This window comes from Bombina bombina, chromosome 1, assembly GCF_027579735.1.
Source record: "Bombina bombina isolate aBomBom1 chromosome 1, aBomBom1.pri, whole genome shotgun sequence".
Taxonomy (NCBI): Eukaryota; Metazoa; Chordata; class Amphibia; order Anura; family Bombinatoridae; genus Bombina; species Bombina bombina.
Genome location: NC_069499.1, coordinates 634,438,747 through 634,453,566, shown reverse-complemented (window position 1 = coordinate 634,453,566; position 14,820 = coordinate 634,438,747). Strand labels below are relative to the sequence as shown.

Here is a 14,820-nt window from a genome sequence, read left to right as displayed (position 1 = left end):
GGCCTCCGGTATATGTTAGCAACACAAAGTAAAGTATGTTGAACAAACAATCCGCCCTGAGGAAGCCCCGTCTATCATTTGGCATTGTGGGTGAAACGATCAGGATCGTAGGGATTGGATCACGGACGCACATGTGACCAACCAGGAAGTAAGCACCACGCTGCAGACTCAGCGTGTAGCATTCAACTGGCTCAGCAAACTGTTTCATGGGACTCAATTACAAGGCAGTATTTCAGGAGGCAACCGGTAACAAACAGCGGACCTCAATTGTGGACACCTCCAGAATCAGATAAGTGCATGCTTACGGCTTAACATAGGAATATAGCTGCTTTCACATGAAATATGGGGGGTTATCCTGGACTGACTCCCACTGCTCATTGGGCTTGTTTGCTGTTTTCACACAACATCTTCAGCAATAAGACGTACTATGCTTTACTAACACGCATGCAGCTTTGGCAGCACTTATCCCATTTTTGCATACCTTGGACTTATGCTAAGTTTGGCTGAAAACAATACCGCTATATGTGGAAAATCATCCTGGTATGATTTGGTTGTTTTCTTCAGCAATACACTCTTGTGAGAATTTTATCTCAATATATGCAGGCATCTCTATGTAAACTGCTGTGTCTCTATGTAACTGCTGTACTGAGGCGATTCATTATGGAGGATGTATTACTATGTTCCACTATCTATCTTATTGCTAATAACCATTGCAATAGCTATTCTTCATACTTGTATGTAATTCTTTGTAATTGTTGCTATACTGCCATTATTGTTGTTCCTGAAATCTTTACAAAGCACCTATCACTACTTAGATCCCTAAAAATGTACCTGTCCGGTAATTATCCCTTGTATTGACTTGGGTACCGTGTACAGCTTGGGTGTAGAAGTGTACTAGGTGTCTTTGGATTGTATTTGTGCCAATATTATGATTATGATGTGCACATCTTCTTTTTTTTTTTTAATAATATTTATTTGTAAACCACCATTGAGTTCAAAGCAAAATTGAGAGCGCCACGCAGGGCATAATGTCTTGATTCACATAATACATTAAAAGAAAATGACATATAGGACAAAGAACAAATCTTAAAATAATATAAAAAACAATAGTACATGTCCTTTGTTGACATATTGATATAATATGTGCTCAATGAAGGTATTTTATACATATAATATATACCAAGACAGAACAACGCAAACACTCAAACAAAACTACACACAAAAAAAAAAAAAAAAAAAGAGAAAGAGAGGAGAGAAAAAAAAAAGGGCTCTCTCTCCCCTCCAGTCTGATCTCCCTTCCGGGTTTTAACCGAAATTTCCACTGTTAGTCGAACTTCCCAAATGTCTGTATCTGTTAAAAGTAGCTGCTGGAATAGAGTTGAATCCTGTAGATGTAATAACACTTGTTTTTTAATGTTCTCAGCTAAATGGGCAATTACCAGATTCCATTTTGAAAGAAAAAATTTAATTTGATTATCCTTCAGGATCATGCAATCTTTGCTGTATATTATAAGTTGCGTAACCATGTTACCTGAGAACATTGTGAAGCTTGGCGCACTTTTCCCTTTCCAATTAGATAGAATCAACTGTCTGGCAACTAATATAGCAGTGTTTATTAAATGCTTATTAATCCTATCTTTATCAGACACTAGAAAAAAGATGTCCTCTATTTTAAGCTTAATATTGAGTTTTACAAACCTGTTAATCCAGTATTCAACTTTACACCAATATTGTTTTATCTTAGGACATTCATAGAAGACGTGAATTAAATCTGCCTTCACAGCATTACATCTAGCACAGTTGCCCGTTTCTTGTCTTTTCCATCTAGAAATCCACCAAGGAGTCAGATAGGCTCTATTGAGTAGTTTTATATGAGACTCTCTAAATGATATAACACGTGTACATTCCAAAATAAGAGAAAAGCTTCCTTTAAAACGGTCATATGTTAAGTTACCCAACTCCTTGTTCCATTTAATGTACAAGCTTGCTAGTTTCCCCTGTGCCTCCATAGTATTTAATTTTTGATAAAGGAAAGAGATAGAGTATTTCCCTGCTTGATATAGCTTAATGCTTGACTCAAGGACGTCTGAAATAGAAGCCCTTGGATCTAATAATTTGTTGGTGTCAATAAAGTGACGCACTTGCAAATATGCAAAAAAGTGTGCTCTATTAAGATCGAATTCGGTTACTAGGGAGTTAAAGGTCTTGACAGTTTTAGATTGTTTATCTATTAGTTGTATAATTTTGGTTAGACCTTTCTCATTCCAATCTTTAGAAGCCCGAATCTCCATTAGACATGTGCGATTCGTTTCGGTTCGATTCGGAAATTCGGAAAATTCGGAAAATTCGGCGATTTGGATCGAACCGAATTTCCGAATTAAAATTCTGCCGAATTTTCCGAATCGAACCGAATCGAACCGAATCGATTCGTAAATTCGGATGGCCATTGGGATTACACTAGTATTGTACAGTATGTTAGGTTAACACCTAATATACAGTATAATACTAGTCTAATCCCACCTAACACTTACCGAAATGCCGAATTTACGAACCGAATTGAACCGAATCGAACCGAATCCAGCCGAATTTCTTCGAATCCGAATGAATCCGAAACGAATCCGAAACGAATCGATTCATAATTTTCCGAATTCGAATCGATCCGAACCGAACTTTGAAAAATTCCGAATTGATCCGAACCGAACCAAACCAAATTTTTTCGCCATGCACATGTCTAATCTCCATCCCACTAATAAACTGTGGGTAGCCCTGTATCGGTAAGTATTTGGACATTCTTGAATCTGAGGCTAACGATTGACAGATTTTCTTCCAAGCTATTGTAATATTGTGTACTGTATATTGAAAACTATTTCTATCCATTTGTTTTGTCACTGGAAAATGGAGGAGCGCCGTTAGGGATAAAGGAGAGATTGCTCTATCCTCATTACTAAAGTTGGTGAAATATTCATTGCCTGTTAGCCAGTCTAATGCATTTTTTGCCAAACCCACCCAATTATAGAATTTCAAATTTGGAAGAGCTAATCCACCATCCACTCTCGTATGTGACAAGTTTTTCCAAGCAATTCGTGCTTTCCCCTTTTTCCATAAAAATTGTAAACATTGTGATTTAAACCACCGCATGTCTTTTGCTGGAATAAAAGCAGGGATATTTTGAATCAGGAAAAGAATTTTTGGAAATAGCATCATTTTAATAATTGTTACTTTAGCCGACAGAGATAAGGGCAGTTTAGCCCAACTTTTAAGTAGATTAGTGCATTTCTGCCAAATAGGTTCAAAATTCAATTTGTACCAATCTGCTGGATTTTTTGAAAGAATTATTCCAAGATACCGATTTTGGAGGATACGTGTTTGAAAGAGTTTATCAGTAAGCTATTTCTTTTCTTAATAATCCATAATATTTCAGATTTATCCACGTTAATTTTGTAGCCCGAGAAACTACTGAAATCCTTAATAATCTCTAGGATGCAGGGTATGTTTTTCTTTGTATTACTTATATAAAATAAGATATCATCTGCGTACAATGACATAGTGATTTTTTTGCTTCCTAACATGGTTCCCTCTAACTCTGCTCTACATAGGATTGCTAGGGGTTCTAAAGAAATGTTGAACAAGAGTGGAGAGAGTGGGCAACCCTGTCTCGTTCCTTTCTGTAGTATAAGATTAGGTGATCTTAGCCCATTCATCTTGATATAAGAAAATGGATTCCGATATATTAATTTAATATAATTGGCAAGGTTTCCCACTATCCCAAACTTCTCCAGCGTGTTAAATAAGTGATTCCAGGAGATAGAGTCGAATGCCTTTTCGGCATCGACCGTCAATAGAGCAAAGTCCTCCTGTCTAAGCCTTTTATCCTTCTGCTTGTGCATCATCAATTCAATAATGAACATTGCTGTCCTAATATTTTTCTGTATCGTTCTCTTCGGCATAAACCCACTCTGATCTGGATGTATTAAGTCTCCTAATACTACTTTAAGCCTATCCGCTAAGACACTAGCTATTATCTTATAATCTGCATTTAGCAGAGAGATGGGGCGGTATGCATCTATTGCTTCTATATCCTTATCTTTTTTATGAATCAACGTAATATTAGCCTCCGTAAAATATCTTGAGGGTGGTATATTCTTAATAAAGTAGCTATTGTATAAACGCACTAATATTTGACTGATATCCTCCTGTAGAATTTTATAAAATTCCATAGGAATCAAATCTGGGCCTGGTGCTTTACCGCAAGATGCAGATTTTATAACTTGTATTATTTCTTCTACTGTTATTTCTTTATTTAATATCTCTAGTTGTTCAGACCTAATCTTTGGTACCTCGATTTTATTCCAAAATTTCGTCATTATTTCTGGATCTGTTTTACCCATAGAGTGTCTCATAAAAGGAGTGAAATTTAGTTAGAATATCTTTTGGTGCAGTGTATCTTTTGCCATTCGATTTAATAGCGCCAATGTAATTGTTATTTCTTTTGCTTTTAACAATTTTAGCTAATAGTTTAGCTGTCTGTGGCGTGAACCTACTGTATCTAACTTTATTATTGATATCTCTCTGAAAAATTTGCTGATTTAAAAAAACTTCCCTCTCTGTTTTTGCCTCTTGATACTTTTGCCAATTTGCCCTTGAAGCATTTTCTAGGCATCTTGTGTAACTATTTTTTAACTGATTTGAGAGCTGATCCTCTCTTATCCTTAAATTCTTTTTCCTTGCACACATATAAGTCTTAATTTGTCCTCTGAGAAACGCTTTCGCTGTTTCCCAAAAGATTTCAATCTTAGATAAATAGCTTTTATTAAGGGATACGAACTCTTTCCATTTAGATAGAAGCCAGTTTCTGAATTTAAAATTAGCTAAAAGGAAAGAGGGAAAAAAAAAAGCTAGCTTTATTCTCTGAAGAGGGGTTTAATTGACCAATTGAAATAGAAATAACAGCATGATCCAAAACTATAATGCTTGAGATCTCTGATGAGATGTCAGCCCCTAATAAGGATTCACTAATTAATATCATATCTATTCTTGAAAAACTCTTATATGTCTTAGATTCACAAGTGAAGGCTCTCTCATCGGGGTGCTGAGTTCTCCATATATCCCTCAATTTGAGACTTTTCGTGAAACTGCCAAGACCTTTTGCCTCCCTAGAATACCTTGTGCTCTTGTAATTCTTTAACCTATCTAAATATGGATTGAAGACTCTATTAAAATCGCCTCCTATTATAATTTGGGTGTCTATAAATTCTATGAGCTTAATATATAAATTTTCCCAGAAAATTGGGCAATATTCATTTGGCGCATATACTGAACAGATTGTAAGATTTAGACCTTGTATATTCAATCTCAATATTAAAAATCTCCCCTATTTATCCACTAACTTGGATAAAATTTTATAATCTAATTTTTTTTTAAATAAACAGGCCACTCCTCTTTTTCTACCTAATGCTGGGGTGACTATTACCTCACCAATCCAACCCATTTTTAGTTTTTCGGTTTCATTCTCATTTAGGCGAGTCTCTTGGATTAGTGCAATGTCAGGGGAAAAACTTTTTAAATGATGTATAATTTTCTTTCTTTTAACTGGGGAAGAAATTCCTCCCACATTCCAGGAACTTATATTAAGCACTTGAATCATCTAGTTTCCCCTAAACCTGCCGTAAGAGGGGAGTGGAGGGAGAGAGAGAGAGAAGAGAGGGGAAGGGAAAAAGAAGAAAAAAGAAAAAAAAAAAAAAAGGAAAAAAAAGGCAGTTACAACATTCAAAACAGACATATCGTTGCATATATATATATGCAAACAAACATAGAATCACAGCCTCGTGTCTCTTGCTTGTACATCATTTTATGTTTCATTTAGATTAATAAAGTGTTTCAACAAAAAGCATAGAGGGACCTTCTATCAATATTAACATTATACCTATTTAAGTTTTTCCTTCTCTGATTTAACCTTTTTGATGAAGTGTTTTGCTTCTTCTATATTATCAATAAAGATCGTCTCATCCTTATGTACAATTTTCAGTTTGGCGGGGTATATCAAATTAGTTTTTATACCCAATTCAATCAGCTGTGTGCAAAAAGGGGACATTTCCTTCCTTTTAGATGTTGTCTCGAAGGAAAAATCCTGAAAAATTAGGATTCGTTTGTTATTAAATTCAAAGGGGTAATTTTTCCAATAGAGCGTGAGCACTTTAGACTTATCTTGGAAGTCCAAGAACTTAGCTATAATCGGTCTCTGTATATTTGGAGTACCATCTTTTAACATAGCGGGACCCACTCTGTGGACTCTCTCAATTTTAATTGGTAGTTGTTCTATAGGGTACCCTAGTGCTTTAGGTAGCTGAAAAGCTATTAGATCCATTATATCAATAGGTCCTATTGGGTCATTAAATCCTATGAATCTAAGATTATTTCTCCTGGATCTGTCTTCCAAGTCCTCAACCCGGAGTTGAAGTGTATGCATTAATTTTGTTTGAGTATCTAATAAGGACTGTTGGCTAAATTGGCGATCATCAATGTCAGATATTCTAGATTCCATCTCAGTCAATCTATGTGAGACTTGTTTGATTTCATTAGACATTAGCATTATCTCTTTCTTTAAGCTATCAAACTGAGGTAAAAAAATATCTGAAATTTGTTTCACAAGACTGTCTGTGTCAATCTGTTGGGTCAAGATAGGATTTTTCTCAGATTGGTCTAAGTCTGTTAGGCCAAAACTGCTTCTAGGTTTTTTATCCTTCATTGACTTGGGAGGCATATTTTCACTGATGCTTTTATGGCTAGTCAGGAATCTATCCATCTAATATTTCGAGATGGTGTTGCAGTGATTCTTATATGTGCAATGTGTATATAAAAAAAAAAAAAAAAAAAAAAAAAAAGGGTGTGACTATGTGTCTTGAAGTGTATAGAAGAGGACAAATGAGTCCCAGAGTGCTGGTGAACAGTTCTAAAATAAAAAAAAAAAAAAAAAGGAAGGTAAGAAGGGTGTGGCTATGTGTCTTGAAGTGTATAGAAGTGAACAATTGTGTCCCAAAGTGCTAGTGAACAATTCTAAAAAAAAAGGATAAGAGGAGTATTTAAGATGTGTACTTATGTGCTATCAAGTGACTAGTGGGCAGTGAGAGAAACAAAAAAAAAAAAAAAAAAAAAAAAAGAACACTCTACCTGACTATTATTAGGATAGTTTTCCTTTTACTTGTCAGTAACACTTCCCAAAAGAAATTGTCAATTAACTAAGCACAAATCTCACAAGTAATGAAAAATATCTAACCCCTCTTTGGTTCAAAAAGACAATTTCACCTTAAAATACCTTTGAGTAGAGGCGCTTACAATTAGAGAATTGTCATTTTACACTTCAAACTGCTAGGGGGCTAACCCTCTTCCAACGAAAAGGGGGTTATAAATGTACAGCTTAAACACTTCTAAACCAACTCCTGTTATTACAGTTTGAGAGATCAGTGGTTCAAACTTGCCAATATTAAGACCGTTTTACCAAATCAGTAACATGCTCTATACTTGGTGAGTGAACTTAATCAAATAACTCTGTATTGACCTTATATGTATATATAAAGTAAAAAACAAGAAAAAGAAAAAAGAGAAAAAGAGAAGAAAGAAAGCTCTCTCTCCTTCTCTCTCCTTTCCTTTATAAAATAGCTTGACAATTAAAATGTTCTTATTTACTGATTCATCAATTCGTGTGCATTGATGCTTTTAGACCTCACAATTTCTAGCAAACCAGTAAGCCATAGGCTTTGTATAGATTTTATATATGAGGACTAACACATTCAGAATATAGAGCAATGAGACCCGTTGAATGGAAGATCTGACACCGTAGACCTTTCTATAACATTACCCAGTTCTTTGCCCTCACAGCATTAAGTTTTAAACACCAACCATCAGTTCAAAAAATTAGAATCCTGGGTCTACTCTTATCACCATTACACCCTATAGTGTTTCTTGCTTATCTGTGTTTGTTTGACACGGCGATAGTATACAAAGTTCCTCAATGATGCCTCAATATGTTATAGCCGGACTCTTTCAATATAGCAAAGTCTAAAGGCATATGTACGTAATATGTATCCCTTTAAGAGCATTGAGGTGTCTGCCTAATCCTTATGGCTATATAGCTGGAGTTATGAAAGTTAAGGCAGGATTAAGTTCGTGCTTTACCCATTATTAGCTAGCAGCATCTTATAACTGGTTATAGTCCCAATTCCTGATTATTCTTGGCACACTGTATGCTTTACTAATGTTCCCTTTGGCTATTATACTTCAACTCAGTTGGTTCAATGGTAGCTCAAATTAGCTCAGTAAGTTGCTGCCAAAGTCAAATACCCCTTTCTCTTGTCTTGTGTTTAGCCCAACCCGGCGCTTTTCTTTCTGTGCAATTGGTTCAATGGGTAAAGCGCTGTTCTTTAGCTAAGAAGGGACTGGAAGTAGCCCGGGGTAGGTGGGAACAATTATCCAATACTTAATGACACCGCAGATAGGCTTATAAATATAGAAATACCAAGCTTTAAATACTTTAATATAATGGCTGGTACTTATCTGTAAAAGGCTTGACTCAGCGTAGTCCTTCTGCTGATAACTTTCATAAATGCTTTCCGTTCCTCTGAACCAGGCAGAGGACAGGTACTTCTTTATTTATGCCCTTGGACACTACCAGGACTACAGCTCTTCCAAATGCTCCTTCGGCAGGGTGATGAAATTCAAAACAGCCTCCTATCTCTGAGAGTCTGGTGAGAAAGAAGAGCGGTTCAATCCACTCTGTGCCTACGTCTGCTCTCAGAGGTCTTGGGAGACTTTCCCTGCAGCGCTGCAATCGTGCCCCTTTCTCTTTTGAGATAGCCCCTTTAGACACCGGTTGACTGACCAGCATGCTCCAGATGATCCACGAGCCGAAACTTAGCTGCTCGCTTTCCGATCTCCACGGCTTCCTCTTTGCTTCCCAGCTGCTTCCACAAGAACACAAGCTGTGGCTCTAGCGACTGAGCCTTTTGCGCTTGAACGGGGGATCCGTGCTTGACTGACTGCTGCTCCTCCTTCTCCTACACCAGCCGACAGTGGGCTCCGAGGCTTCATTTCCCAGCCCCAAGGAGTCACAAGCTTAAGTGGGTGGTGGAACGACTTGCGGTAGCGACTTCTCTCCGCGCTACTTCGCACTCCAGCACTTACTCCTCCCACTTCTGGTCACCATGTGCACATCTTCAGGGTTTTAATTAGCCACATGTACTATATTGTTTGTTCAACATACTTTACTTTGTGTTGCTAACATATACCTGAGGCCAGCGCACAACTGGCCTATTGCTATGTTTGGACAGTTAGGATTTACTTCTTTCTGTACTATTAATAAATTATTTTTTGTTCTCTGTGATTGTAATGGTCAGAGATTCATTCCATTTGTTTAATTTAGCTACACTTTTGAGCTATTTTTATAAAAAAAAGAGTGCTTGATTCCCTACCTATACAGGACCTTAGGAAATTTTTGATGGTCCTTGTTCTCCTCTTGTAGTTTGTTGAAGAATGATTTTTTATAGGGTCTGCACCACATTAAAATTATAATCTAACATAACATTAATGTTTTCTAAATTTTGATAATTTTTTCCATGGAAAAAGACACATTTATAGTAGCCATTTGTCCTGTACCCTTTTTGGTATATATATATATATATATATATATATATATATATATATATATATATATATATATATATATATATATATATATATATATATATATATATATATATATATATATATATATGTATTTATGTGTTTATTTGGGTATATATGTCTGTAATTAAATATATGCACATATAATCACATATGTACTTATATTATATATATATATATACTCTCTCTCTCTCTCTCTCTCTCTCTCTCTCTCTCTCTCTCTCTCTCTCTCTCTCTCTCTATATATATATATATATATATATATACACTCCACTGAAAATCAGGACCTGATGTGGATCCTATCAGATATCCAAATAACGTAGGCACACAGGATTCTTTGTAAACATCTTTTACTCCATAACGTTTTGGATCTACACAAGAGCCTTATTCACATGGAAAAAACAAGCATACATTATACACCAAATATACCCCTATATATACCCATAAATATTAGCTATATCATGTCACAGACCCAGGAAACCTAATCAAACTCGGCTGCATCTGAGTGTGTGGCCGACACACAGTGGAGTGTGAATATTCATTGTTTGGTAGTGCACCGGGTCGCTGTATATTGGATGGGGTGTGCTGATCTTCTACTGCATAATTAGACATTTATATGAATATAATCTCAATGTTAAAGCCCTTTGCCTGCATTTTTTCCCTAACACCTTAGACCTCATATGTTTGAGCCCTTATAACTTTTGTATGCAATATTTTTTTTAAACTAAAAATATTTTTTTTAAACTAATTTTTAATTAATAGTATTATTATGAGTGTAAGTGAACTTTGAAATGTATTTGTGATGTGTTTTTTGACCCTTTTTAGTTTCCTGAAACAGTTCACCAGAACTCTGAAATAATCATTCTAGAGTAAATTGTGATTGCACTCAAGCGATCGCGTTTACTTTCAATTCATTATACAAGTGGTAAGGCCAATGAGCGCAAACCCCCACAATAAACCCCTTGCTGCTAGCTCCACTAGTATCTGTCCCTATTTAAATAACACAGATTAAATTATTACTTGTATGTTATTAATGTATAAATCCATTTGATCTGTTTCTGACTTTTTTTAATCCCTGCCTTTCCAATCTTTTCCAAATGTGGCATTTCATAAAATTGTAGCTATTTAATAATGTAGTTTTTGCAAATACTCTATACTATGATTTCTAATTATTTTTTAAATTCCAACCCCTTCCCCTTGTTTCTCAGTTGAAAGTAAAGCCCCTTATTAATTTTTCCAATAATTTCTAAAATTATTAGCCTTTCTTATTTGTTGGAAAATAGCCCTATTATTTTATTATTATTATTATTTTAATGACTAAGGGGCTCATTTATCAAGCTCTGTGTAGAGCTTGAGGGCCCTTGTTTCTGGCGAGTCTGAAGGCTAAAGACAGCTGCTCCATAACCTGTCCGCCTGCTCTGAGGACGTGGACATTCATCGCAGCAATTCAACCCAATCGAAATTCAACCCGATTGACACCCCCTGCTAGCGGCTGATTGGCCGTGAATCTGCAGGGGGCGGCGTTGCACCAGCAGTTCACAAGAGCTGCTGTTGCAATGCTGAATGCGGGGAGCGTATTGCTCTCCCCATTCAGCGAGGTCTGTCGGACATGATCCGCAATGTCGGATCATGTCCGACAAGCCTTTCATAAATAGGCCCCTAAATGTTTTCATTATTTTTTTTAAGTAATTCAGGGTGAAGTCACAATAAAGCTTTCAACCATTTGTGAGCCGCTTATAAAGATTAAAGAGACAGTAAAGTCAGAGCATAACATTTTAAACAACTTTGCAATTTGTTTATTTTATCTCATTTGCTTAATTATCTTGGAATCCTTTGTTGAAAAACATACCTAGGAAGATTTCGGGAGCACCAATGCACTAGTGGGAGGCTGCTAAACACATTGGGTATGTTTTTCAACAAGTTATGCCAATATAAAGTGCGCTGGTATTACAAGTTAGCCGCAATGCGAACGCGAGTTTGCGTTCGCATTGCTAGGCAGCATTGTGCTCATGGGAACGCGCTTCCATGGGCTCCTATGGGAGCCTTGTTCTGATGCATCAGCGCTTCAGCTCCAGCGAAGGCAGTAAGTAGCGCAGCGATGGTAGCAATCAAATATATATGTATATGCTGATATACATATATATTTATGTGTTAATATGCTGCCATCTTTATTTTTTAATAAAATATACTAGACTGTATTTTGGGGGCATTTGGGTCAGATTTATAAATTTAACCAGAGATCCGATCTCTGGTTAATTTTATAAGCGCTAATTGCTACTGCGAGCCTGCGATAGCAATAACCAACCACTTGTAATGGCTGATTGGAAATTCGCCTGTTTGCGGGAGCGCAATAATTTAGCGCTCCACTTGTAATCTAGCCCTGTATCTTTTATTCAGTTGTGCCAGAATTTCAGTCAGTCACACAGTTTTTTTTCTCACCTTGTGTCACTGGTTAGAGGTGTTACAGCTTTCTATGCCTTGCTGTTACTTAGTGTCTTATTATTATTATTGTGTCTAGTGTGCCTTGCATCACTTCTATTTATAATGCAGTGATTTTATATGCATCGACTCCATGCCTCCTCTCTTTGTCAATTTTGGGTGTGCCTTGTTATGTCTAGTTATGTCTAGGGACCAGTGGCAGTTCTGGGGTGCTGCTGAAAACCAAATCAATATTGTACAATTCTTAAAAGGTGCCATTGTTCTAGAATCTGTTAAAATAGACCCATTTTTTATTTCCCTGGCTCTTAGACTGATCATTGATTTGCACTTTGAGTAATCTAACCCCTTACACTACATGAATATAAACAGCAGAAAAACAAGAGCCACAGATCAGCAGGGGGTGTTCAGAAAATACTGAATAGATGGGTAGGTGGCTTGATATATAACTTACCCTTGTAAGTCAGATTGCTTGCTGTATACCTGTGATATGCATGAAGGATTTCTGGCTATATTGCAGCCAGCCATATGAGTGATCACTGGCTGTATATCAGCTGTCTATGCAAAGTACCCTGTAATTAATCTTTTTCTCAGTATTTTATGATTGCTGGCTAAATACCTGCCTCCATATGTGAGGTTACTTGCAATATATGTGTGACTGGCTGGGAAAACTACTGTAAACTAGTATATGTATGCAGGATTACATGTATGAGTGATTTAAGTACAGGTAGCCCTCAGTTTACGCCGGGGTTAGGTTCCAGAAGGAATGGTTGTAAATCGAAACCGTTGTAAATTGAAATCCAGTTTATAATGTAAGTCAATGGGAAGTGAGGGAGTTAGATTCCAGGCCCCTCTCAAAATTGTCATAAGTAACACCTAATACATTATTTTTGAAGCTTTGAAATGAAGACTTTAAATGCTAAACAGCATTATAAACAGTATCACATAATCACACAACACAGAATATATCATTAAACTAAGTTAAATGAACAAAAACATTTGCTAAACTGCATTATAAACCTTATGAAATAATCACACAACACAGACTTTACTTGCATTTTTCTGCAAACAGTTCCTTTTATGCATTCCAATCTGGACTGATTTATAGACAGGAAGATCTTGTTCCTATAAAAACTGCTTGATAGCTCATGTCTAGCTAGCTACACTGATCCATTTTAGCCTGCTTGTGTGTATCTTTGCTGCAACACAAGCGGACAGCTTCACCTACTGGCTTTTTTAATCAATGCACTGCTTTCTCAATTATTTACAATAGCAGTCACATGACTAAAAAAAAAGGTTGTTATTCTGAAACGGTGCAAATTGAACCGGCTTAAACCGAGGGCCACCTGTATATTTAACCATAGTATGTTTGCACTGCTTAAATAATAGAAGTATGGGAAATCATGTAATCAGATAAGAAAAGTAGAAAAAGGGCATGTAAATAGGAATAAAATTGATGGTAGATGACAGTTCTGCAGTCCATAATTAACAAGCAGTGGTCATCAGACTGCAGCTTCCCTAACCTCTTCGCCAACAAAATTGCGTTCTTGTGCAATGCTGAATTCTGGCATCGAAAATCAGCCCGCCAAAGGTGAGTACTGGTGGACAGGGGCGCGTATGTACGCCCCTGTCCGCAGTAACTTGATAAATCGACCCCTTAATATTTAGCCTTTATTCCATATATGCTAGTAGTATATAAGGTCAAGAGCTACCATAGTTTAGTTGTGTAGCTAGGTTTCTACTTTTTGTCAGAGCCCATGATCTCTTCTGTACCCATGCTCGATTTATCAAGCTATGGCAGACAGGGGCGGACATATGCGCCCCTGTCTGCCACAACTCGCCTCTGGTGGACTGAATTGCTGTGGCAGAATTTAACATTGCACGCGAGCGCTATTTTACGTTCGCATGCAATGCCGCCCCCTGCCCGTGCACAGCCAATCACGCGCAGGCAGGTGCTGTCAATCTCTCTGGTCGGATGAGACCGGGGAGATTGAAATTCTCCACCTAAGAGATGACCGATGCTTGATAACTTGTGACTGCAGGTTCTCTTGTGAGAACCTGCAGTCGGACTCGCAGAGAGGCGAAGGGCTTGATAAATCGAACCCATATAATAGTGCTCATTTTCCTTTGTGATATTGTTCTTAGGGCTCAATTTATCAAAGTCTTTGCCAATCTGTGACTGCAGGTTCTTACAAGAGAACCTGCATTCCGTATTTATTAAGCAGCGGTCATCAGACCGCTGCTTCCTACACTCTTTTACATCGCTTAGGTGTGATTGGCTGTGCGCGTCAGGGGGCGGCATTGCATGCCAGCGCAAAAAGGCGCTCGCATGCAATGTTAAATTCTGCCATGGTAATTCTGTCCGCCAGAGGCGAGCTGCGGCGGACAGGGCGCATATGTACGCCCCTGTCTGCCGTAGCTTGATAAATCAAGCCCTTATGTGTTTTCTCTTTCATCACTGTCTTGTGCACTGTTTTGTATCAATGGCTCAAGGCATCTGTCTCTTTCAGTCTATGCAGGGTGTTGAAGTTATGAAGTTCAGTAGGCTCAGTGAACTGGTCTCAGCATATGCACAAAAACAGAATGGATTGATCACGAATTTACAGCATCCAGTTGAGGTAGATAGAGAAGATGGTGCTGAGCAGATTGGTAAGTGGAAAAGGAAGGTAGTTGCTTAATGTCTATTGTTTCATATGTGAATCATATAAC

The 14,820-nt window shown here is 37.3% G+C and overlaps 1 protein-coding gene across 1 annotated transcript in view; it reads left to right on the top strand.

The window, feature by feature from the left end:
- LOC128660194 (phosphatidylinositol 3,4,5-trisphosphate 5-phosphatase 2) overlaps positions 1-14,820 on the top strand; it is a 254,345-nt gene that overhangs the window by 19,979 nt on the left and 219,546 nt on the right. Inside the window, exon 3 of the mRNA XM_053713896.1 lies at positions 14,622-14,760. Coding sequence (XP_053569871.1) covers positions 14,622-14,760 — 139 coding nt within the window. The remainder of the gene's footprint in view (positions 1-14,621; positions 14,761-14,820) is intronic.